At 39.8% G+C, this 27,902-nt stretch overlaps 1 protein-coding gene across 7 annotated transcripts in view; it reads right to left on the reverse strand.

Annotated features, from left to right (window-relative positions):
• CREB5 (cAMP responsive element binding protein 5) overlaps nucleotides 1-27,902 on the reverse strand; it is a 258,138-nt gene that overhangs the window by 181,845 nt on the left and 48,391 nt on the right. For all 7 annotated transcript variants that reach the window (XM_054060285.1, XM_054060290.1, XM_054060291.1 and 4 more), the window contains one exon: nucleotides 21,601-21,722. In XM_054060285.1, the coding sequence (XP_053916260.1) occupies nucleotides 21,601-21,722 (122 nt within the window). The remainder of the gene's footprint in view (nucleotides 1-21,600; nucleotides 21,723-27,902) is intronic.

Raw genomic sequence — 27,902 nt, forward strand, 5'->3', positions numbered from 1 at the left:
TTTGCAGGACAAGCAATTAGACATCCAAAAGCAGCTGCCAGATCTGAAGGCCAGTCAGAGAGTAGCTGAAAACCTGGCTTTCCTTTCTTTATTGCAAGGAGTTTTGTTTTAATCCTTCGTGAAACAGAAAGCTGAGGGGGGAGGGCGGCAATCCAGGAATTGCTTTAAACAAGCCTTTGATACCGCCAACTGAAGGCGCTAGGCTTTTCAACATTATGCAAACCATTTATAATCTGTTAATAGCAAATTCACAGAGACAGCACTTTGGCATGTAAATCTGTTATATTTTATCTAAAGCTTCTTTGAAATTCTCATTATTGATTTCACTGGCATAAGTTATTGGCATCATGCATGAGTTACACCAATGGCTGCTTGACTGCATTCAATGACCAGAACATTTTTTAGACAGAGCAGTTGGTAAAGTAGAGCAACGATGGAGGCAACAAAACAGCCAGTAATTTTCCATTCAGGCAGTTTCAAGCAGAAAACCAGCAGGCTTAACTTTTCTGCTAAGAAGTCAAGTGGAAATGCTGCTACCCTGGTAATAAAACACATATCCTAAATATTCTTTTAACCCTAACCCACTGTGGCAGCTATGTTGGGCCAGGCTGGCTAGTTCTACATGGGGACCAAAACAAAGTGCTGGAAAATGTCCAGGAGTCAAGGCCAATGTTGGTCTCAAAAAGCATACAGACAGACCATTTGATACATTAAAGGAATCATAGGTATAACCAGAGGAGTGAATTGACAAATGAACTGGTAGGAAAATAGTTTTTATCGGTGAATATTATACAATGAACACCAAAGCATGAAGCTGAGATCAAGTTAATTCACCAGATCTCCTGGGAAGTAATCACAGAGGCAAGTGTACAGTATTGCAGCATCCATGACCATTTCAATGAATTTAGGTCCATGTTTTAGTAGAGGAAAGATCGTTTAGTCTAGATCTTGGACAGAAAGAACTTTGAGAGTTAAGTTGATCAGTTGGAACCATTCAGACAAAATTAATAATCTTCATAGCCATAAGTTTAAAATGTTAGGGTTTGGAAGGCAATCAGACTGTTTACATAGAAAGCCAAAAAAAAAAGTTAAATACTCTTCTGGCTAAGAAATTTCACTTCCAGTGAGTACAGCAATGGCTATAGACAAACAGGTATGACAAGAAAGTGTTCTCTGAATCCTTAAAAATGTTTCTGACATACTGCAGTCTGGTTAAGGAGAAACACACTGTCCTTGTCCATCTCTGCCTGCTTTCAGCAGTTACCTTCTGCAGTAGCAGACTGGCAGCAAAAAAACAGTAAGAATAGGAGAATAAACATGCTTGGAAGAAAGAGAAACTAACAGCTGTCCTCCTGCAAAAAAAGAGAGTTGAGAGCTCATTGATTAAGGCATGTAACTTTGGTTCTAAAGCACAGCTTGCTGGGGATCACTAAAGGAAGAGCTACCGTTAACAGGGAATAAAACAAGTAAGCAAGCTGGTGTGGTTGGGACATAGAGTTTCACAGGACTGGGACAGCAGAAGAGATCAGAAATATAACTCCACAGGTATTCTACACACTAAGTACACCAGGAACTACATATCCATCGTTTTCCTCACTCTGCTATAGATTTGCTGCATAACTTTGAGCAAATTACTTCACATTCTTCTGCCTTACACCTAAAACATGACGAGTATCTTCAAAAATTACGAAGTTCTTAGAAGTGATAAGTGAATAGCTTTTACAGACAACACAGTATACCTTGAAAGGCAATATAATATAGCAGTGACAGAGGAGAAGAGGAGTTTTGGCAAGAGAACAACTCCACAGGACTCTAGAGCAGCATGCATTTGAATTTCAGCCTCACAAAAATGACAGGAGATGATAACCAAGATACTTTGACCAATACAGAAAAGATTGATAGGATTAATGCCATTAGAACAACAGAAGAACAAAAAAACCCATTCTTTGGTGACTAGAAAAAGGGTAGCAGAGAAGGACAAGTAAATCAGTAAAAGCAAAGAAAGACTGCTTGCTCAAGTCCAGATAGCGTTGCAGGATCTGTTCTTCAGAGAAGGGGAGTTCATCATCTGCAGAAAACTGGATCTAATTAAAGCATTCCTGGTTGAACACTAGATATCGCAGGCCATTTCAGAAGAGTCAGGCTAAAAATCTTACTGAGGTAATATGTCGGTGATGGTGGGGGAGGCAAATTCTCAATTGTAAAAGTGGGACATATTTAACTCAGCTTCTTTTCGAACTGGAGTAAATAAAGAGAACAACAAACAATCCGCACTGTATTTGATAATGCTACCAGACAATCATCCAGATGTACATGCTTCCAGTCACGCTTAATTAAATGTGGTGTGGAGCCATCCTGGGGAAATTACATATTGTTCCATTAGAATACCACACGCCTTTGAAACGCCTTGGTGAGGCCTCACTCCACCTGAGCAGCCACAATGCTCATCTTCCTAAGTAATAAACAATCGATCCACTTGTAATGGTGTGATCCAGCCAGAGAGACAACTTCATACAAGGAGTCAAAACATAATTCAGGCAATGGAAAGCAGGAGTTTCAGCTGAGCTGTGAGCAAAACAGGGCAGGCACGTATCCTTGAGGACCAACCTGTCTGTCCATGGAAAGCTGTTATTCTGAGTGCTCTCCTCCACACAGCAGCTATTTTCCTACAAAGTGTATGTCAGTGGGATGTTCGCAACCAAAGCAATTTGCTAGCTGAAATCTAAGGGACAGAGGAGAGGGTCAGGAATGCCAGCCTGGCACGACTAGCACCATGATTCCATTCCAAAAAGTGGCTATGTAATAGGGTATTGCCATTAAAGAACCCCTGGAAATAACAAGAACACTATTCATTTTAAACTCACCTAACTTACAGTTAGGTAGGAAGTTATTACTACACAAGACCCAAAATACAGCTGCTGTTGAGTCCAGGAAACGCTGATTTTTCTTCATCATCAGAAGACTACAGAAAGGACTGTGCTTTGGAAATCCATTGGATCACACTGTCAAAGCACAAGGAAATACGTTTTCCAGTAAGATAGTGCTCTGAAGGTGATTCTGTACGTGTTTTAGCCTGTCTGCCAGTTCTCTAGGAAAATTACAATGGCAACTTCTGGCCACAGACAGTGTTTTAAAGAATTAAGCCGAAGATAGCTGCTAAACAGCATAACCTTCAGCCTTCTTGGTGGTTATAATATAGGCAAAGGCAATGCTACCCCTCTGTGATACTCCGAAAGCCATTTCCCAAACATCTCATAAATGAACGCTTGAACTCATTTCAAATACTTGGCACAAACTGTCAGATTTGAGATCAAAGGCTAGAAAGCTAGTGCTGTCTGTGACTCAGTGCAAGGTCTCCTTCAAAACGTGGGGCACTATCTCACTTTTCTGATACACAGTTGTGAAAGGGCTTGCAAAGCTGAATCCAGTGAGTCTGGATTGCTAGAACTGGCCCAGAACTTTGCCCAGACTTTCATACTTTCAAACAAGAAAACTGAGATTGTCTGGATTTACTAACTGTGTCCCATGTATTATAGTAAGACCAGAAATTTTAAATCCCCCAACAAGATTTATTGGGTATTGGTAGGGATGCATATGTAAGTTTAGTGTTCAGAGAAAAGCTGCTCACCAGAGAAAGAAAAAAAAAAAAATGTAAATGCAATGAGGTTCAAAACAAATTAAGAAAAATAATAAAGATTTACGTGATCATAGAGAATATTCTTTGTTCTTCTTTTAGATTACTTGCTTTAATGCAGAAATATGATAGTCTGAATTTTAATAGGACATGGTAAAGAGTCTGTGATGTAGGGAGTCCAAAATGATTACTCTTCCTTCAGAAAAAAGACAGACAGCTTACTACCCTACAATACTCGGTCTGTCTCTTCTTACAGTAAACATTGCTAATGCTCCTGGAGAGGGGCTGACCTTGCCAGCCAATTACATTATGCTAATTTGTCTGTTACTATAACTCCTACAGAGGCATTCACAGCTCAGAGCAGGACAGAGATTTATATTGTCTCTTCCAAGCTGCAGACTATGGGCGTTAATCTCTCTCTCCTTCTAGTTACAACTTTACATGGCAATATCTACACACAGGCCACTGCACATTCAACGCGACAGTTATTGCCAGCTTTATTCAACTTAAAAGACAAGCCATGGTCCTACCTTGCCCTTCTAATAACTGTCACTCTATCTAAGAAAGCATATGCTTGGTAACAGCTGTTTTCTTATGAAAACATATGGTATCTCATATGCTTTTGAAAACACCACAGAAATATGTGTTCACTTGCTAGATGCTAGTGCCACTATATCAAGCAACAAAATCATTGAAAGGAACTAGAATATGTTTTGCATGTTATACTCATGTATTACAGAAATACCTATTGTTTTAAAGGTTTTTTTAAAGGTTGTTTTAAAAAAATCATCCAGCTGAAAAGATTAAATGTAAAAATAAGGCTCATAGTTTTGGAGTTATAAGCACTTCAGCATTACTTGAAGATGGGATTAAAACATTAGTCTTCTAGAGCGATGTAGCAAACAGAATGCTTCATGCAAGTAGTTTACAGTCCATGCTGTATAATGAAAAAGAAAACCTTGTTGAGATGTGGCTCTTCTAACTGCTAGAAAGATCAAAAACTTCCCTAACATCCTCCAATTGAGATATTATAAACAGAGTATAAAAAAAATGAGTTTATAATAAACTACCGTACACCAAGTAAACCACAGTGATGACCTTTATATGCTTCTCTCTTTCTCTCCATAATATTTAGGGTAAGCTAAGAGTATTTGCATGGTCAGTTGCATGTCAGAGGAGAAAAAAGAAACTAATTCATTTGACTACTTTAACTCAAATGTGTTTGGTCTAGGGCCAGGCTAAACTGAAAGCTAAATATTTTGCTAAATAAAAGTTTCAGCTTTGGTTTTGAAACTGATTTCAACATCAACTGACATACAAACTGAAATAAAAATGCAGAAAGTTTTTAGAATATTAAAACGACAGTTAGGGAAGTTATAGGTCAGCAGGAAAACAAGAAAAGCACAAAAACATGGCTTATGAGAAGGTCTTAAAGAAATTTCCCCTTGACTCTGAACAGAATTCCACTGGGATATTAGTAGAAAAGAAATTAAAAAATACATTCAATCCACTTTATGCTCTAGCATCAACATCATCAAGAAAACTACGCAAATTTACTGCGAGTTCTTCTGAAGATACCAGTATGTCTAGGTGGTATTCAGTACTTCTCACGTAACTTCAAAAATTTTACACCTGTGCCTTTATGGCAGTTAAACACAGGGTCACACCAGGAAAAAAAACCATCACACTGAAATGCTAGCATTTTATTACCTATTAACACTGAGAGGGCACACACAGAAGTCCACAGAAATCTGTATCACTGACTTTACAATTTCCAGCAGATCATGTTGCGCTACTGCCTGCAGTTAATGCCCTGAGCCACAGTCTGACTTTCAAGAAGGTGCTTAAGCACATGATACACAGAGGTCAGGAAAGCCAATGAACAGCAAGACCTGGTGAAACTCCTGTGACAGCTTGAGGTATGGCTCTCAGGCGTCTGGTCGGCCTCTTTCCATGCAGTCTGTGAAAGGTAACACTTGCTTGGTGGGTACATATGTCACTCTGAGGATCTAACATTTAGCAGCTTACTGGCAGATGTGCAATAAACCCATACGTTCCTTCTTTCTAAAAGCAAGCGGCAACCAAAGACCTAAGAAAATGCCCTGGGAACAGCACATAGAAAAACAAGCTGCTTCCTTGTGCAACGGTTCCTACTAGTGAGGATATAATGCAGGAGGGACAAACCTAAAAAACCTTCGGAGAATATTAATACAAGATGTTTTGCTTGGAAAGTAGGAACTGTGTCTGAAAAAGGTATAAGCCAAGGGAGGGAATGGAAAGATACCCTTACCTGACAAAAAGATGCTTTGAAGATAGCAAACAGAGGTATAACCTTGTTAGCCTGGTTAGACACCATGAGGAAATTATGAAATCAACTTTCAATACCAACGGCTTAACAGCACCCAGTGCTCTCAATCCCAGAAGGTAATTGAGAGCACCTTTTGCCTAAGGTGATTTAGCATAAGATTTAGCATAAGAGCACGATGAAATCAGATTTGCGTCTTTTTCTGTACAGAGAAGGAAAAAAGAATAACATAAGGTACAGCCTGCCATTCACAGGTTTCATATCCTGCCAAAACCAACAGTAAAGTATTCTCATTTGACTTCAACTTGTTACTCATAACTCCAGTTCTTTCCTAGTAAAGAAAAGTAGGAAGAAAAGATTGATTTACAGATACATGACCAGTCTTTCTGAATATATCAAACAGCTTCATGTGATAACAGGTATTTTGAGAAGGCACGCCAGTGTGAGAAGACTTAAATGTATACACAACAAAAAGGAAATCAACTGCTTAGAATATCATACAGCACACAGTATATTAAGAATTAATAAAAAATTACAGAATTATATTGTTCATCTACATTTCTCTTTAGAATCAGAACACTGGCTCTTCCATGAAGTCAGTTAATTAGTTGGCAATGATCAACACATGATATATATCTCAAGTCTCCAAAATTTAATTTTCTACTCATTTTCCAGCTGATGCACAAAAGGAATGTGCTCTTCCTGCACAATTAATTTAGCTTATACTGCTATCATGAACAGTCTTTACAAACACATGACTTCTTAGAAAGTGCTTTTAAGAACAACAGAAGTGAAAGAAATGGCTGTAATATCCATATGACAAAGTGTCATCCATGACCTTGCTAGGCATCCAGGAAAATAAAAAACAAACAAACAAACAAACAAAAAACACACACTGCAGACTTCGAACAACTTCAGCAAAACTCATCTGGTACTAGAAGAAGTAACCTAAGATTACTTCATTTTACATACATATATCTTCTGTATTAGGCACCATTTTTAAAACACGTAGTATATGGAGAGCATAGCATGGAAGTATTTTGAAGAGGAAGCTTTCCAATCAGTTCAGTGGGTTTACATGAGCAAATCTGGTCCCTTTGTGAAGTTTCTAAAATTTCCCTGTTGCAAACCTAACTTCTTGTTATCTCTTTATTCACTGTTGTTGGAAGAAGCTTATCTGCTTGACAGGAAAGACAAAGAACATTTAAAATTCCCAGAGTACCACATTGCTTTAGATCCCAAAAGGGCTGAGGGTGTCTAGCTGGCACAGCTCATGGAAGTTGGAGTGACAGGGATCCAATCCAGACAATATCTGTACAGACAGCATGTGTTAGGTACCTTAGCTGCTCAGCTCTTTCACACTGTATTAATGGTCTTTGAATGCATCAACTCTGGAATAAGCAGAGATTTTTTTATTATTATTTTCTTGGAAAAAGTTACTGTGGTATTAGGTTAGTAATTTTGTTGGAAATATAATAGTTAAGGTACAATCCCTCATGTTATAAAAGTAATTGCCATAATCATAACCTACATCCAATTATTCCTTCTGCTACAGTGCAGCTGCAGTGGTTTCCCACTCCCAACCTGCCGTCCTATCACCGAGGAGACAAAAAGGGGCAGAAAGCAGAGCTCACAAAACACTACTACAGCCCATCCCTCTCCGTTGCCTAATAGCAAGTGACTCCCCATTCCAGTTAATAAAGAGCTCCTTGTCCCTCCATTATGCAGTGTAATCTTTAAAAGATTACATTCTCATTTGGGAACGAGCCAAGAGCCAGTGGGAAATTCTCTAGTAAATTGGATAGGGAGACAACAATATGAAGGGCAGCTGGACGGGAGCACATTTTTTTCAGGGCATTCCTATTCCTGGGGCCCTCCGGCATTGTTAGAAGTCCTACAGTCTCGGCTCTTTTCACTGCTCTGTTGTCAGGATAATGCTATTCAAGAAGAAGGGGATACAGATTAGCTGGTTTGAAGTTGGAATGTGAGGAAGCAAATATAAGAAAAGAAGGGGAAAGCCCAATTACATTTTTAAGTCTTACCACCTTACATAAAACCAAAGGAAGTGCACTTTGTTTTAAAACACTGCATTAAGTGTACCAACTACAATAGCAAAATATGGTTTCTTTCTTCCCCAACCATCATCATATGGCAATTTGAGCACTCCATCATTAACAGCATATTAAGTAGCATTCTGAAAGGCACATTTCCCTCACTGATGATTTCCTCTTGCCTGCACCTTCCAACAGATGCATTTGCCCTGTGGAATGTACTTTCCACCCTATCCTACCTGTGATCCAGGATGGAGAAAACCAAAACAACGTGAGGCAGGTTGCCCTATCCCACTTCTCCCTGCACACAGAAGGATGCAAGTGAAAGAGAGAAGCAACTGGATTTTTTTGTTAGGGTTCTTTTTGTAGTTTTTCTTTTTTTAGGGTGGTGGTTGGTTTTGGGGTTTAGAGTGTTTTTTCTTCTACTTTTGTTGTTCTTTAAAAGCACTTTCTAAGATTTATGTATTCAAAAGACTGGATAGGTGCCTCATGTTTATTTCGTCAATAATGGCATACATATACTACCCTCTTGGTATGACTTTTTGTCAGGAAGTTCAGAAATCTGAGGGAAAAAAAATCAAAAAGCTACAACAAATTAACTTTATACTAGCAGATCCTTTTATTCCCTCAGCAAAATAAGTTTTTAATCTTAACATGAACTTCCAGTCATTATTTCTTTTCATGTAACAGAATTAAGATATTTATTAGGAGGGAGTAAAAAAAAAAAATAGGCGTCACAGCAGGGTATCAAAAAGACTGTTTTTACCTTTAAATTGCCATCCACCCAACTACAACTTCATTCACCTGCAGGTCTCAAGTAACAACAGTTACCTACAGTCCATGGGAGGTAGTAGTTAAAATACATTAAAATTGGGGATTGTTTGCAGTTTAAAATCTCAGTGTTGGGAAGTACTGATTCAGCAGACTATCTCTATCGAGCAAACCTCTACACACATGCTTGAAGTTAACCACATGTTTAAGAGCTATTGAAGTACATGGACTTTGGCCCCGTTTCAGAAAATCAGTTATACACACATTTAAGTGGCTGAGACAGATGAAGCAAAGAAAAGAAACTGGGGTAAGAGAGCTGTACCTGAAAAAAAGATTTCAGCTAAACAATAATCCACAAAATAAGAACTTATGTGCAGAAGTGTAATGTACTTAATAGCTTTCCTGATTTTCCTGAAACATATATATTGGCATTTACACTTGCATGAGTTTACTGTATTGGAACAAAAACATAGCATAAAAGGGAGAGAACCATGGTAACTACTTGCCATTAGAGAAACAGGCCTTACACAGATGTATACATCCCAAGGAATATACACCTCAATCTGAGAGACAAGACAGGAGTGTGATGAGAGAAAGAATATTTGATAAAGACCACTGAAAACAGAACAGTGTCCAGGCTGACCTTCCCTTCTTCTTTTTCAGGGAAAAAACTACTCTAATACACATCATCAAATGAACATCTCCATCTCTCTTTCTCTTGTACAGCTGCATCCCTTGACATCTTAATTCAACATTATGTAGAGAAACCAACTAAATTTTCTTGAAGAAAACTTCCTTCCTTCCATTCTTCCTTCTATCCATCCCTCCTTCCTTCCTTTCCCTTCTTCCCTCCTTCCTTCCTTTCAGAGTGGAAGAGTAGAAAAAGAAATTATACTTTTCATATTCATTTATCTATGCTCATCCAATTCCGCTAACAAGTACATCATACAAATATTTTAGTATCCTAGTCCTCAGAAAACAAAGAACTGCCTTTCTAATGTCTGCCTCCTCACGTTAGTGCTGTTCTTTCTTTCATTTCCCCTTACACAACTTACAGTACCTCTCAGTTACTCCACACTTCATTATCATTGGTTTTCCTCTACTTCCATGTGGATGTGCCTTTCCATTTTTCCCACTAACTCTGATCTGGGATAGAAGTAAGTCCTTTCACTCCTTTCTTCCCTTCATCAGCCTGAATCTTTCCACTATCTCTTTTCTCTCCCCTCTATCCCATAGAGTATTTGGACATCAGGGAGGACTCTTTCAAGACAAACACGGAGGGACAGGAAACATATCTTATTTTTCTCTCTCCCTTGACAGGGAAAAAAAGAAAAGAGTAGTACTAGGGCAAAACTAAAATGCCAGATACCAGCACACACAATACACACGTGGGGCAGCTTTTACCTTTTCTTCCAGGTGCCACTACTGCACCATTTCTTACTGAGAATGATGAAGCCAAATGCCAGCTTCCTTTCTCCTTTTCTCCCTTTTGAATTTCCCTATGTTTTGATAAGTCAACAAATAGGAAGAAAATACCACCCCCACCTCAGGTGAGGGAGGAAGATCAAATCTCTCTTAATGCAATAAGGGAAGCCACACTGTCCACACAGACACACACATACTTTCATCTCTGTTGAGAAGGAGGTAAAACCTACTCAACCGACAACTGTACAGTACTTTAGCTTATTGAAAGGTGCTATGGCACAGAAATCAAGCACATCCATCATCACACGCATTATATTTATCAGCTACACAGCTTAGAGTTTAACATCGTGCCTTAATTTTTTTTATTTTTTTTTTACTGCAGTTCCTTTTGCAGATGTCTTTTATCTAGAAAGGGAAATTCTAAACTTTAATAAGGAGTACTGGAGCAAGCTACAACTAACGAAAAGGGAGAACACAAGGCTTACATGCCAAGCCAACAAATTCTACTAAATATTACATTGTCCATGTTTACAGAGATCCCCAGAAAAATCAGTGAAATCTTCAGAAAACAGATTTCCAAATAAAATCTAGCATAAAATCAAAAGGGGCAGCAGTCATTTTCTGGAATTCCAAAGACAGAAAGAAAAAGAAAAAATACTTTGCCAAGCTCACAACAATTTTCCTATTCCCATTAAGCATATTTTTCCATCAAGAAGATTTCTCTTAATAATAGTATGCCACAAACAATCATTAGGCAGTAAAAATGGGTCAGGGCAAGGATAACAAAGATGAAAAGAAAACTGCTGAGAGTTCACCTCTGCTGTTTATTTTGAGGCACGCTTAAGATTCGAGTCGGACTATTCTAATTGTATTCAAAGATTTAGTTTTCTAAAGAACATAAACAAAGCTAGCAAGGGCCATCAGCCAGAATAAAGCTTTCCTCATAATCATAAGAGTAAGGTCAGCTTTTTTTTGTTCTTTTATATGATAATCTCAACTCCTCTGTGTTGATTTTTTAATTTTTAAAAAAGGAAAAAATAAAATTTCTTAAGCCTAATGACCTGTTTCTGCAGGGACAGCATTTTTAGCCTACTTAGATATTTTCTAGGGGTTTGGGGCTGTAATTTTCATATCCAGTATTTTGAAGCTTTAACACCTAATCTAGGTTAGCATGCTCTGGTTAGCAGCTTGTATCCATCGAAAGGTGAGGCAATAATCCATTTAGGTTTAGGGCATTTTCATAGAACTGATGCAGAGCTGTGTCAATTTTAATGTCATGCTACGGAGAGTGCATGCAGCTCTCTCCACTTTAGAGGATTAAAAGTGACCTCTCTTACCAAAATCAATAAGGGCAGCTTGCTGTGACTAATAGGTTGTCGAAATTCAAAAGAGACAGTTTGTAACACTGAGTTCATTCTCCCAGTGTCTCTCCCCACCCAGCCCCAGACTGGCTGGCAGAGCTGCACTTTGACATATACATTCACATGGCGAACTGATGTCTGTTCCCTTCCCAGGGACCAGACCGAGCCACACGCAGTTTACTCACATTTGAGGAAAGAAAGCAAGCCGATATTTTTTGCATGAGACTGGATTTGGCAACTTCTGTAGAGAAGCATGTGAGAGAGAAACTAGAGTAAGGAAACAGTTAAAATGTACTTTTTTTTTGGTCCCCAGTATGGTTTTTACAAGGCCCTATTTTTACATACTATCAGGACATCAACAAGTCCTCAGATACTTCACACCACTTCACAACCACAGCCTTGCAGCGTTTTTTCCTAGTCTCTGAACAAAGGCTTTTCTCCCTTCAGATCTTTGCCTCGTTGTAATAGGCTAAAAAATTAAATTCCATTAAAGTCAATGGAACTGCCCCAGATATGTATGAGGCTACAGATCCAATTGTAGCATTCATTAACTGCCATGGCACGTGCTCAGTTGTTCTGGCTTCTTTCTCTTCTCCACTGTTCCTTTTGTTACTCTGAATACTTCATATTTAACAGTCAAGTTTGGGGACTTCTAGAAATACAGTAATTTCAAACAGTACTGAAAAAGGGTTATGCTACAGAGTGCACACAACTGGCGTAAAGCAAGTTTTCAGTTTTTCGGTTTCATACTTTGTAAGACTAAAGAATACCAGCAACTCAGATCAGGATCTCCTACCTCGTGGTGAAAATACCCTTACTCTCCTGAATGTCTCTAATTTCCAATTTATTTCACTTGAGGTACAAATTAAAAATCCTTACCCACAGTTCATAGCTTGTGGACATTTTCTCCACATAACAATCACCATCATTGTCTTTATGCCAATAAAACAAGACTTGCCTTGGGGGAACAGCGGAGAAAAGGGGCTGAAGTGGTGGGAGGAACCCAACTGTAAAGGTTTAGGGGTCTCTATGGAGGTTTATAAATAGATGACTGCCATGTGCAAAACGTGAAAGAAACTCAGTCAGCATAAGGGCTGTTGCTGTTTTGAAATCTTCTAACTACATCTATTTAGGTAGTAGACAGAGTTATAAACAAACAATAAATCAAAAAATTATTAGCATTTGAATTTTGGCAAGATAATAAAATGTGTAGAGGTATAATCAGCAAATAATAGGAAAGATCTGCAAGCGAACCCACCAATTAATGATAAATAGGACTTGGCATGGAATAACTTCACCAATGTGGATCTCATTAGATGGCTGTGGAACCTGTTCCCACAGCAGCCCTCTCTGAGTGAGGGAAAGGTGAGGTAACTAAAATGTCAGCATACCCACCCCCCCACAGTTCTTGGGCTCCAGGATTGTAACCACCTGGGCCAAAATGACAACCTTATGCTGCAGGAAGGCCATGCTGACGTTCTCCAGTCTTTAATCGATAGGTTTCCTCATCTCAGCTTTCGGACCTTTGCTCTGCAATTCCATCCCAACAAAGGTGACCAAAACCACATAGCTTTTCTCGCTCTGGAGAGTGATAATCCCTCTCTCCTCTGTTCACCTTGCTTTATTAACGATACCTCTTAAAGAGGGAAATGCCCCCAAGCAAGTGATATCACTTAAACAGATAAATAGTTTGGCTACTAGGGAGGGGGAAGAGACCCTGACTTATTAGACTAGAAACAGACACACTATATTGATACAAAGAATCAGCATATGGTTCTAATAGGCTTTCTCAAAATGATTTATCAGCTGTGATTAAGCCCTTGACCAGCATGTCTATCTTCATAAATAAAGTAAAAGTGCACCTTGCTCTGAAATATATCAGCAGTATCTTATTACCTACCCAACCATATAGGCTGCAGTCGACTCTGAGGAGCAAAGAGCTTGTATTTAATAGCAGAGCATATGCTCTAAAGAGATTGCCAAGATTTAGAGGCTTTACCTAAGAGATAGACTTATAAAAATGCCACTACAGGGAAGGTTTATCCCTTCATCTTGGGCCATGCGGGCCATGCTGCTGAAATCTGAACTGGTAACAAGAAAGCTGTGCCATTAAAAATGTTCATAGGAAGACCAAAATGTACAACTATGGTATGTTGTTGTGAAAGAAGTGTCAGAATGAAATCAGGCAGGCCTCCTTTTTTTGGGGGGTAGCCAAAATATACAAAACACAACAAAAACCCAAACATTACAAGAGGGTGACTCAACTTCGTTGGGACGGAGACAATAAGGAGCAGAAGGAAAGTGAACTGTCCTGACTGAGCTCTGCAGGATGATTCATCAGCTGGAATTCAGAAGAACATGGAAGGATTATGGTTAGGGAGGTTTAGCACAATCAAAAACGTATGCCCTCAAGAATTGCCTTTCTGCATGATATAGGCACTTACTGCTGGAAAAACATTCAAGTCTTCTCTCAGAGTATGAGTATCTCAATCCATAAATCCATTCAAACACAGTCCATTGCTACAGAAGAAGATAAGACAGACCTGTCTGCCAGAAGAAGATGTTGCAAGGGCAGCAATAAGCCTAAGTTAAAGCTTATTCATGACTATTTTTGCAAGGCCATGTTATCAACTCTGTTGTCTCGAAAGCTTTTCTGCACCGTTATGCCGAAAGTGTCTCGTTTGTAACACAGTTCAGTATGGTAATTAAGTGCCCAGAATAAGTGCTTGGACATAGATGAGACATTCAAAACACGACTCAGAGAGTCAGAGGACCAAAGTGCCAACTACAGAACTGCTATATAAGATATAATATACCACCCCATTTTTGCCATGGAAGCTCAACAAGTTAAGGAAAGAAGTCAAAGCAAGCTTATCCATCTGGAGAGAGGATAGCATTCTTCCTGTCTTGAACATTGAACAACAGCTGATAAATCTTTAACACACATGGTTTGTGGGATGCCCTATGCTGAGACTGAGGAGATGCAGAATCAATCCAAGGCTCTGCCACAGACTTCCTGCACAATTTTCAGCATGTCACTTGAGCCTAGATCCCTTCTGGTAGCTCACTATGCTTTATTTCAGTAAGAGCAAGACACCAAAATGCCTTTGAAGATGTCTATCAACCTTTTGGGGCCACACTGCTAAAGATATTAAGGAACCAACAGATACAGAAAGTTGCTTTCTTGGTAAAATGGTGGAGACAACCCAGATCCTCTGCAATTCTCACTCCACATCTATAAATCCTTCAAGACTGGGTGTCACACTATAAAGAAGCTTTGGAAAACTGTCTTCTGGAATCTATCTTTCCTTAGGAAATAAGAGACAAAGCATTTCCCTACTCCATAGAACCACTGCAAAAGTTAGTAATTAAGAAAAAAACCAAAAGTGAACCCTTAAAGCAGATCAATAACCTGACGCAATTAATCCATATGAAAACACAGAATAATGCATTGGAAAAATCTGATACAGAGTTATAATGTATATTTACAGTACCTTAATGCAGTACCCAGAAGGAACGCTATGCTGAGAAGATGCTCACATCTTCACACATACAAATGTTTTATTTAGAGTATAGGAATTATTATATTATATTGAAATCTTTGAATCTGGGGTGATATTTTGCGCTTTGAACTTAAGAATTTTGAGATATCACCCTGACAACAGCTTAACTGATTGATAATGTAACAGCTTGAAGTTATTACAATGCCTACAACAACAGTACCCTGGCCTTTAAGCACTATATTAATATAAATGATTTCTAGTCTTATTTTCCAACTGCTGTCACATACCCACCATATAAGATACTCGATCTGAGTGTGAGAATAAGTCATCAGAGCGACACGTGACTTGAAAAATATATGGACATACTTACACCATATTTACACAAGCACAAAGAGAATATATATGTGTATTTATAAATGCATAACATCTAAAAAACCCTCAAAATATTAAGCATTTAAACATAAGTCTTTGCTTTCTACTGCTGTACAGACTGTCAGTGAATGAGTCGAAAGCACTCCAGGACAAAGCTCATGAGTTTGTTGCTTTGTCTTGGGTCACGGGTGAAATTCAGCTGTTTCAGAGCACTCAGCTCTTGTATACTATTCTTCTTAACAACCTCACTGGGATTTCAGAGTATGCACAAGAGAAGATCACAGTGAACGTGATTGCTGTAGAGGCAGGGCACCCACTCAGAAGTCACAGAATCATAGAATCACCAGGTTGGAAAGGACCTACTGGATCATCAAGTCCAACCATTCCTAACAATCCCTAAACCACACCCCTCAGCACCTCATCCACCCGTCCCTCAAACACTTTCAGGGAAGATGACTCAACCACCTCCCTGGGCAGCCTGTTCCAGTGCCCAATGACCCTTTCTGTGAAAATTTTTTTCTTGATGGCTAGCCTGAACCTCCCCTGGCAGAGCTTGAGGCCATTCCCTCTTGTCCTGTCCCCTGTCACTTGGGAGAAGAGGCCAGCTCTCTCCTTTCCACAACCTCCTTTCAGGTAGCTGTAGAGAGCAATAAGGACTTCCCCTCAGCCTCCTCTTCTCTTCTCTAGGCTAAACAACCCCAGCTCTCTCACCCGCTTCTCATAAGACTTGTTCTCCAGACTCCTCACCAGCTTCATTGCTCTTCTGTTCATACTGTTCCGCACTCGTGCACTGCAGCATTGACACTACCTCCCACAAGACCATGCTTAAAAGAAAATGAATCTGTAGATCTTCTGTCCTGGATTACTAGAAAAGTGGACCAAGAAAAAACCCTATACATATTCATGAAATAAGGCTCTGTGCCATACATTAATTATGTCAAGTGAGTACACTCCTTGGGAAGGTAGATGCTTCTTCTGTTGACTTTGTAGTCCATCAGCCGCACCAACCACCATAATGAACCCTTCATCCCTGCTTTTCTCTTTCAACAACACAGTGCATTGCTAACATTACTGTATGCATTAATACAGCCCTCTAAAACCCAAACACCTATACAGTGTGCTTTATCAACATACAGACTTTTTCCTTGTTTCACATTATTTTAATAATAATTTTTAATAATAAAACCCTGTCTAAGGGTTGCCATTTACTGCACTGCTAGTTTCAGCTACTATGTTGTCAATGATTAAACGTAGGTGTGAACTTTCTGCTTTGATGGAATGATGGACCAGATTAAAACAAGATATGAAGTGTTTTCGTACATACAACCAACAGAGCTCTTGCAGCTTATCCTACAGGGAAAGTCAGAACATTTCCAAATGGCATCTGCAGCAAACAAGCAGCACATCTCCCAGGTCCTGTTTCTTCCACCATTGCCATAAGTAAACAAGATAAGGCTGGTTTTTGGTTGGTTTGGTCCTTAACTTAAAATAAATCCTGGAAAAGGAAAACAGCAGCAAACTCCAGCAAGTTTGTGCAACACAAGAAATTCTTATTAGACTTTTTTATTCCATCAAATTTAAGGCTGCTGAATTAGTACTTCCTTGTTGGAATGTAAGAGGTTTCCTTTAAAAAAAATATTCAAATCAAGTAAAACCCATCACACTTTTTCTGTCTGCATACTTTTTAGAAGAGAGAGGGGAAAACTTATGGGCCACGTATATACTGCATACAATTTAAACAAGGCGTGGAAATCAAGTGAAATTTCCACCAAACTACATCTGCTCAAAGAGATTCTATCATTTCCATCTTGCCTTAAATTAGATCAAACCCCCCATACTCATAGGCTATAGCACAGAGATATGACATTCTAAAAATATTTGCAAGAATTCTCTTTTGGAGATCACAGAGTCACTGAATTCAGTATGAAATGGTACGGTGGTATAAGCTAAATGAGTGCATTTTATTTACTTTCCTACACTGACAGACAGAAATCTATTCTGGTATACATAACATAGAAGGAGGACACAAAAAGTACAAACCAAATTTATGCCCTTCAAATATACATTAGAGCGTAGCATCATCCCTTGCTTAACACACCTAAACTGAATTTTCAGACTTTTTAATCATTCTGCACACTGAACCTGCCTATTCAACCACCAAATGTCCTGTATTTGGTTTCTCAGTTGTTTTCTTTCCCTTCATTGGACAACTTCAATTTGCTGATGCTTCACTAGGAGTGAGGTGCCTGTGGTGCAATAGTATACTTGCAACAAGAATGTAAAGCCATGTAAAGGACTTGCTGGCTGTGAGCTTCCTGAACTGATACTGAATAACCTACATTAAACATAAGCTGTAGATGAGAATAGCTGTTTCATTGCCTCATTTGCACAGTCTACATATTTCCTTGCAGAACTGAGCACTGGTTAGAGGATTTCAAAATTGCAGACTAAGCCTTAGAAATTCTAGCATAGTGATTTTAAAAACACCCTCCTATTGAAATTGTTCAACTCACTATTTCTAAATACTACTTGATGATACCCTACACTGAGCATATTTCCACTCTTTCTTGTTTCATGCAGAGAGGTACGACAAGATGCATTTTAGTGAAGCAGGTTCAATTACTCGTTCAGAAACAGATCCTGACTTTTCCTATTTTTGACATTATTCCCTCAGACTCAAACTCAATGCTCAAAACAAAACGCAACAGCAGGACCTATTCAGTGCCAGCAAAGGTCATGTGTTTGCAAGTACAACCTATTACAAATGCTTTGGATACTTAATGCTCTGAGCAGTGTAAACCTAAAGCCTGCAGCTAGTCAGCTGAGTTCATCATCTGATCTGCCAATCCTACATATCTTGTTGATTGGCATCGCAAATTTTGTCTGGGGCAGAGCTGTCAGTTGCTGCCTGCCTCAAGTTCCTAAAAGCTTTAATATTTACACTTTTCCAGTTAGAAAGATAGTATAGGCATGCTTTTATGCATGATAATTTTGGCGGCGAATTTGGCAGGTAATGCTGTCAAGAGGATGCAAAAAGCCACTTTCTCATATGCTTATCCATATGCTTATTGCTGGTTTATAGCATCCTATCCATTTAGGAAGTAGGCCTTTCTCAAGCAGAGACTTTCAGCTAATATTTGATGGTATAGACAGCAGAGACGCCAAAACAAACTGACAATCTCACTTTTGTTTATAACTTAACTTTTCTCATTTCAGCTCAGGTCTTGGAAGTCACCATCATTAATATTACTTCGGCTCACTCAGTCCACAAGCAAAGGCCAACCTAGGTGTATTTTAAGAGATGATCTTATAATCATAAGATATATCAAGCATGGGAGAAAAAAAGAGACGCTACACCCACTTTACGCATGAGCAGCTATGACAGAAAGGTGTTCAGTGATTTGTTCCTGGATAAGCACCTGGGATATTAGCGCAAGTCCCTTCCTTTCAATACTACTTTCATGAAAGAAGTACACATGGTGTTCCTAAAACCATGCACTCAGTGCTTCATAGCTAATTTGGAACAATATCTGTCCACATAATCAGCTTAATGACAACAAATTTTTAAATTTTTATGGATTACCCATGGGCTCCCACTCAGAAGACAAAAAAAAGAAAAAAAGAAAGAATATAGCTAATTGGACGTTATTCTTTGAGTTTTCAAATTATGACTCTGTAGGATGGAAAAAAAAAACCAAAGTGTTTTTCTCTTACAAGATTTCAGTGTCAAGCTGTGTGCTAAGCCACAGTGATATCCTAAAATAAACAAAAGTATTTCTTTCAGAGTTCAGAGAAATTAACACAACCAAAAATATTTTTGCAAGACTTTTCTGAGCTGTGGGTAAGATTTCCATGCAGCTAGTAGTAGTCTCCACGTGTCGGTAGGTCCACTAGGACAACACTACTTTGCACTCGTATTCCAGGGACAGGCTGTTAGAAGCATTTCATTAGTGATAGATGCAGCCGGAGGCGTCCCTTTCTGTCATGGCCTTTGTCTCTTGCATTTGCGTAAAGCCGTGCTGGGGCCCGCTTTAGATTCCTATCTGACAGTCAGTCAGTAATGTAAGAACGAGCACACAGCAGACTAATTGGAAACACAGAGCAAATGTTACAGGTTAGCTAGCTAGTGGGACTTTTGTTTTCTTTTTTTTTTTCCTTTTTTTAAATTATTTCATCCTTCACCCCATGACTGCTCCCTGGAGATCACCAATGGCAGCTGCAGGGGTTGGTAGAAGGAGGACAGAATAAGACTTTCAGAGGCCATTAAACAACGGGTATTATCAAGTAACCTGATGCCCTTGTCTAGACTTTTTAATCAGATCGTGCAACTACCCCTTGTGAACTGAAATGGACTCTGCAACGTCAAGCATTGCAATCTGTCGCTAACTGCGCAGAAGTCCACATCAGTAGATTTTCACTCATCTCCTACTCCTGCAAAATAAACACCACGCAGAAAGAACTGCTGAGATATTCTCTAATTCACAAAGAAGTACGAAGGTACAGAAATGTTCTCCTTGATTTTGGCCAAGTCTTCCCTCCATGGCACACAAGAAACAAACAGTTAACAACTTAAATCTAAAATTAGACACATTTATCTCATTACCTGGCTGTTTCCTAGCATTCGTCCTGCATACAAGTGAGGGTCAGCGTAGGCTATTTTCCCAGTCCTGGACCGAAACTTTACTCTCTCACATTTCCCTATAAGCCAAAACCAAGCCACTTCTAACCTCTCTTCCCATCTTCTTTCCGCAAGCTTCATCTCCTCTTCTACACAGCAATCAGCAATCAGCATTACCTTTCTCTCCCAAAAAGCCCTTCTGGGCCTCTACTTCACAGACCCCAAGATCCCTGAATGTTGCTATCTCCAGATTTCACAAGCCCCAGCAGCACACACATGTCTCACATATATGAACTTTGAGTCCGACAGCAATCATCAACAGGCAAAGAAAATGACACAGCACAACAGCTGTAAGAAACAGTAACCACAGAGAAAGCTCTAGCAATTGGAGGCACAGACACTCTGAAAGCCAAAATAATGCTGAGGCAAGCTAAGGAGAAACACCCTCTGGCTTTAGCACCTTAGGTGCTTTGTGGCCGCCTTTTCCTACTTTTAGTCTATGGTGCCAGTTAATGTTCAAATTAGATAAATAAAGATTACCGTGAGAACTAAGCCAAATAACACAGTGTTCAATAACTGGGGGACTCCTATGGCCAGGGACACATTCTGGAAAAATTTCCAAGAGCTGCAGAAATGGGAGAGGAAAGCAGAGGCACAAACGGGAACGTTGTGAAGGGGAGGCATCGGGCAAGTTGTTGGAGGGCTGCAGGGAGCAATACACTCCTGTAGGAAGCTCCACACTACTCGTGTTTTAGTTCTCAAAAGCAACCAAAACTTTGGATCTTATTTGAAAAATTAAAATTTCCTGTATTACCTCTTGCTGGCCTCTGTAGTGCATTAAGATTTTTTACAATTCCTTGAAAATTTTAATAGCTCTTTAGGATCCCTCAGAATACTTTAACAACCTTTGGGCAGTGGAGTATGTTTAACCACATACAAAATGCCTATATAATTCAACCAAAACTTACAAATACTGAAAGTAGAAGAATACTAATTGAAAACGGGATACATTATCTACTAGGTATTACAAGTTAAAGATTCCCCCTTCGACACGAATACTTTATGAGAAATACAGAAACACAATAAAGCCGGTAATGATGACAAATAAATCCAGGGGCCCATCATGTTGCAGAGGAAAGAGCAAAATTTTTGTTTGTTTGTTTTAAGTAAACACCCCTTCATAATCCACACTCCTCTATAATGTATTTGAGCAAGTCTAAAACACTCACTTCAAAGATGATACAATTTTCCCAAGCTTCTCCCTCAAGAAGTGTGTGGTTTCTGTTATAGTTCACTTAAAAGCAAAGACTTGGAATCAAACCCTGGCAAACACAGCTACACACTTCTGAAAATTTAATGCTAGTTTTGTGTTGGTTTGCATTTTTTTATTTTTGTCAACTGCTTCAATTGTTTAAAAAGCATGTTACACCTTACAGTGACACCTAGTTTCTAACCAAAAGGCTACTACCAGGTAGTAGAGCTCACTCTGCTTTCACACAGTGTCCTTTAACATTTCAAGGAATCAAAAGGGGAGGAAGGATTCAGTGTGTTCACACTCACCCTTTTGTTGTTCTCTTCTTCTTGTGCCTTCCTAAACTCGTGCTCTAGGGAGCAATCAATGTCGTTGAAGAGGCCCACTTCCTCACAGTTCTTCAGAAAGCGTGTTGGTGTAGGAGTCTGATCTGAGAATACGACAAGAAATGATCATTGGTATTTCATATTAAAAGGAGAGAGAGATAACTAAATAGTCTGCCAGGAAAAGAGGGGTTCTAGCTAACCTCCCCATTCCCTACTGCTCCCATCATACCATCATTAAAAACAAGCCACACAGCACTGAATTTGGACACTATAGAATGCAGGGCGATTGAGCTTGCCAACAGTGTCGGAAAACAGGCAGCAGTCATCATTCTACCAGAAAGACAACAGGCCAGGTTTTCAGAACAGCGCATAATACAAGTGCATATCATTAACCTGTGCAAACAGTCATTATAACCATCTATAAACCCCCAATAATAGGTGCATGCAAAATAACGCACAGTGCATTTGATAATGCACAACTACACCGCAGAATGCAGGTAACTGCTGCAGAAATGCACTAGTTAACATCTTCAGTTGCTTGAAAATTACTTCAAACATGCACATACTTTGCAAAACATATGAAGTTAGCCACAACAAGAAGTAGTTCTGCTTCTAACACAATTTTTGAAGGAGGAAAATGACATTTAGAAAAAGATACTAAATCATAGAATCATGGAATTGTTTGAGTTGCAAGGGACCTTAAAGATCATGTACTTCCAACCTCCCTGCCATGGGCAGGGACACCCCCCACTAGACCAGGCTGACCAAGGCCCCATCAAACCTGGCCTTGAACACTTCCAGGGATGGGGCATCCACAACTTCATTCAGCAACCTGTTCCAGTGCCTCACCTCCCTCACTGTGAAGAAATTCCTCTTTATGTCTAATCCAAATCTGCCCCTCTCCAATTTATAGCCATTCCCCCTAGTCCTACCACTACATGCCTTTATAAAAAGCCCCTCCCGAGCTTCTTTGTACGTCCCCTTCAGGTACTGGAACATCACTAGAAGGTCTCCTTGGAACCTTCTCTTCTCCAGGCTGAAAAACAACTCTCTCAGCCTGTACTCATATGGGAGGTGCCCCAGCACTCAGATCATCCTTGTAGCCCTTCTCTGACCACAAAGAAGCGTACTTATGTGTTCCTAATATATGTAAACAACGAGATTTGGAGTTGAAGGATTTTTAATGCATGCCTTCACCTCTAGAATTTTTTTGCCTACAGAAATAATTTGACGAAGGACAGGATTATCTTTAACACCACAAGAAAGAAGGACTCAAGAGGGTACAAGAATTTCAGCCACCCTTACAAAAACCTCCAAGACAGATGAGCTAAATTGTCCTGTGGTCTGTGATTTCAGTGATGACCCTGGCTTGTCTTTCTTCAGGACATGAAAAAATCAAGCCCAAACTTGTGAACCTAGGACTCCTCGAAGGTCAGCTCTGAGGCACCTCCATTCATCCTAAGATGAGTGCGTAACTAATCCACTTCAGCATCCCCATACCCCCCTCAAAATTACAATATAGAACCATATTAGCAAAAGTATGGGAGAATCCATACGGTCCTATCAGCTGTACACATATTAAAAGAAAAAAAAACCTAAATCCTCTCTTGAAAGTTGGTTTCCTCTTCCCAAGCCCCCCTTCCAGCTCAAGCTGCTTTGTAGTATGTAATTTCACAGAAAGATTGGACTCACTCTTAAAAAATAGCTTTCTGCAGAGTCATTGACAACTACACTACTGTTTGAAATTCATTCTTTAAAGAATGAAAACTCTGTCATACCAATCCCAGTTGCCCATATTGGGCCAAACCTGACCTCAGAAAAAAGCTTCTCACTTCAGTGAGTTCTGGAAGAAAAATTTGGTTTCTTGCACCTAGCTAAGCTCACTCAAATTCTAACATTCCTCCTTACGGGGAACAGTCACCAGACACAATGAACTTTACATGATCAGCATAGAAACACATAACAAATCCTAAACAGAAGGCAGCATAAAAGGAATGCATATAGAAGGAAATACAGTTTCTACTTAGAAACTAAGGGGGAGGATCAGCCTTCTCCATTGGAAAGCGAGCTGAAGCCAATTTCAAAGCAGGAAATGTTTTATTTTCAGAAGCAGTATGTCCCTATCAAATAAGCAAGGTATCATTTTCATGATCAAGGTGAATATCTAGGGTTTCATAGGGAAGTTGATGGCAGCACTTTCACTAAAATAAAAATACTGAGGGTTTTTTTCAGAGTTGCTTGAACCCAGGTTTGGTTGGTTTTTTCTTTCTGAGGCGGGGAGCGGGGGGAACACGCAGGGCAGAAGAGAATACACTAATATAGATAAGTTTTTGTTATTTTTCATCAAAGTATGCAGAAATCAGGCTTTACTACAACAGGCTACATTATGTCAGAGCTAGCTTAATGGGTAAAAAGGTGGTGATTGGGTACACGCAGCTTAAATTCCCAATCTGTTCAGCATCTATTCCATTAATGTTAGACAGAAAAAATAAATAAATAAATAAGTTATTTCAGTAAATCAATTTTAACAGTGAAAACAAGCAACATTGAGCTAGAATGTAATTTCAAAAGCACAAAGACCTCACCAGCTTTTCTCTATACATGCTGGTGTATCATCTTCTGCACCACAAGCAGTCTGAGATAATCACATGTTGTGTTACCTACAGTTGATCTTTCCAATTAACTACTTTATTATCTTAAGCATCAAAGCTGATAGCCTAACGACAGTATTTACAACACATTATATTACTACATCAGTCTCCTCGTACAGTTATTGTAGTTTCCATGATCCAGAAATCAGATCAGCAAGAATCATGGGTGGAGGGGACATGATATAACACCAAAAACCAAACCCCAACCACCACCACCCAGCCTTATCTCCAACCACATACCTTTCGGAAGCTAACTCAGACAGATATAAGCTAAGAGCTGCCTTTCCACCTTATAATGCTTCATCCTTCAACATTCACAGAAACTAGAAGTCCTCAAAACCACTTTGTTTGTCTGTGTTTCTTCCCTCAGGAGGTGGGCAAACTAGTAAAAGATACTACTCTCAGCACCACAGTAATCCTCTTACCTTGATTAGGCAAGCCCCTGTGTTTTAATTTGGAACAGTATCACAAAGGAGACCCTAGCATATGTTGCACATTCAGGTCTCTCAGAATTAATAAAATATTCCTAATTCTCAGCACTTAAAAATGCATTAATAGTTCCAACAGCTTGTGCCTGACCTCACTGTTCCCTGTTGGTACAAACAAACCTTTTGTTGCTATCACCAGCGCCCAGAACTATTGCAGACTCACTGAGAACAGGGCTCTGATTTGTTGCTCTTCAGCAACTGGATATGCCAGATCCATCTGGACTAAAACTCAGACAGAGCTAGCATCACTCTCAGCATTCCTGCTGAGGACACGTTTTACTGTAGGAAGCTGTCAGCATGCACACTGTTGGCCACACAACCCAAGCTTTTAATGTCCCAAGCTGCATTTTAAACTGGGCAGCCTGGGATGCAGTTCTGCCTGGGTTATCCCTAGCACCTGGCTATTACACCGACCAGCCATCCCAACCAAAACCTGTTGTTCAACATGTAAAAGATCTGTCCATCCCCTACTGGAACAGGAACTCGTTTACTATGCTTTGAGGCATCTGCCTCGAGCCAACTGTCACTTCACAGATGAACCTGTCATCTGACAATTACTTAGGATGTTATTTCTATCTCACCTTTACCATCAGATTGAACATCAAAACTGCCAAGCTTCAAACTAGGCAATATTTCATTCAGCCTATTACTTAAGTGAATAATCAGCCTCTTTGAAGACACAGCCATGGCCAGAATGGCTGCAGAAAACATTAAGTTTAAATAAAACTAAAAAACCTAAATGGACAACATAAAAGCCCCAAACCAAGATCAAATGGGCTCACGTGTGCAGATCTCGGGTCAACCTACTGTATCTTACAGGAGAGGACTTCAGAAGCATTTAGCAATCAGATTCTGATCAGAGCCTGATATATGGAAGACATTTCAGCTGCTGATCATTTTGAAAGCCTGTCCTCAGTGTCTGAAATCATGCCCAATTCTCCAGACTAACTGAAAAATATATCACAGAATCACAGAATGGTTTAAGTTGGAAAGAGATCTTAAAGATCATCTAATTCCAACCCCACTGCCTTGGGCAGGGACACCTGGCCTTGAACACTTCCAGGGTTGGGGCATCTACAACTTCCCTGGGTAACCTGTGCCAGTGCCCCCACCACCCTCATCATGAAGAATTTCTTCCTAATGTTTAGTCTAAATCTTCCCCTCTCCAACTTGCAGCTATTCCTGCTCTGTCCTATCACTACATGTCTTTGTAAAACGACCCTCCCCAGCATTCTTGTAGGCCCCCCTCAGGTATTGGAAGGCCACTGTAAGGTCTCCCCAGAGCCTTCTCTTCTCCAGTCTGAATAACCCCAACTCTCTCAGCCTGTCCTCCAGCCTTCTGATCATCTTTATGGCCCTCCTCTGGACCCATTCCAACAGTTCCGTATCCTTCTTATACTGAGGATTCCAGAACTGGACACAGTATTCCAGAAGAGGTCTTACAAGAGAAGAATAGAGAGGCAGAATCACCTCGCTTGTCCTGCTGGCCATGCTTCTTTTGATGCAGCTCAGGATATGGTTAGTCTTCTGGGCTGCAAGCATGCATTGCCAGCTCTTGTTGAGCTTCTCGTCAACCAGCACCCCCAAGTCCTTCTCCACAGGACTACTCTCAATCACATCATATCCCATCCTGTATTGAAACCATGGACTGCGTCGACCCAGGTGTAGGGCCTTGCACTTGACCTTGTTGAACCTCCCGAGGTTCACACAGGCCCACTTCTCCAGCTTGTCCAGGTTCCTCTGGGTGACATCCTGTACTTACACATATCCCTTATATATGCTGTACGGCAACAGGAAATTTGAAGTCTTCACTAAAGAGATCCAATTATATATTCATTATGTTAGGCTATGCAAATCTTGGTTTTGTTATTGTTTGGTTTGGGAGATTTTTATGACTACTGAAATAATAGTCTCATAAGGACTCTCAGTCTCACTATACTGCTTTCAAAACAACAGCCCGGGAAATGCAACATTAGTTTGCTATATAGTTTATTTAAACGCATTTTGTAAAACTACCTTGGATCCTAGAGCTTCCGCCCTCAAAGCAGGAATTAAAACTTTAAAGCACGATACCAGTTAAGAAAAAAATGGAGAACCAAAGGATAGTTATGTGAAACAAGCTTTCATTCTGGGAAAAAAAAAAAAAATCAGATTCAGTAAGAGATATCTAACAGCACAGCTCCAAAGTATGTAACTTGATTCTTCATCTTTCTTTAAAAAAAAATGTTTAGTCTGATGTGCAGTAATAACAGGCATTTGGCTTGTTCAGCTGTGGGGTCTGTTGAAGTTATACACTTAGCAATGTTATACTTTCACACAATGATAACAAAGTCATAGGAATAGGGCTTAGCACTGAAATTTGAAGGGCTGCCCATCAAGCAGCCACAAGGAAAGAGGAACGTCCTGTGAAATTAATGGACACCTCTTCATTGCTTTGGCTGGTTACTTCCCAAGCGTATCAAGGAGATCAAGGTCACAACTCCTTAGGCAGGTGACAGAAGAGAAGAGGAGGAAGAGGTGCACCCAGTCGTACCTGGTGGAACTGCTCTCACCCAGGGGCTCACAGATGAGGGCTCCCAAAAGCTTTAATGCTTAAAGATGCAGTGTTTAAAGCCTTGGTTTGACTTTCTGTGGGGCTACACATACTGGGTACAAAATATCTTTAATCTCTTCTGGTCACCCAGAACCTGACCAGTTGAATTTTAGAAGGCTTTTCCATTCATTACTTGGTAAAGCAAGGAACACAGAAGCCAACAAAAAATCAAACAAAATTATTTTTCCTTATTTCTAGCAATTTTGAACTCCACAAAATTTATGCCTAGATAAACCTCCTTGTGTAAAAAGCAGAAAAAAATAAGCCAACCGAGGATGCTATAAGTTTCCTCACCAACACAAGCACTACCAGGGAAAAGTAATACATTTGCACTACCACTATCTCCACAGTGGGCTTTAGCACCAAAAATCTAGAGGGCTGGGTTTAAGTAAATAAAATCAGGAAGAAATTAGGTTTCTATGTAAATAATCCTAGCTTCTCCTATACCTCCTACACACTTTTGGAAGGAGTTCCACCCTTCCAAGGATGGTAAGGTGTCACACCTTCCTTTCCTAAATTTGATACCACAGGAATCTCAGTGTCCCCAACTCC

The sequence above is a fragment of the Cuculus canorus genome, chromosome 2 (genome assembly GCF_017976375.1).
Source record: "Cuculus canorus isolate bCucCan1 chromosome 2, bCucCan1.pri, whole genome shotgun sequence".
NCBI classification, from domain to species: Eukaryota; Metazoa; Chordata; class Aves; order Cuculiformes; family Cuculidae; genus Cuculus; species Cuculus canorus.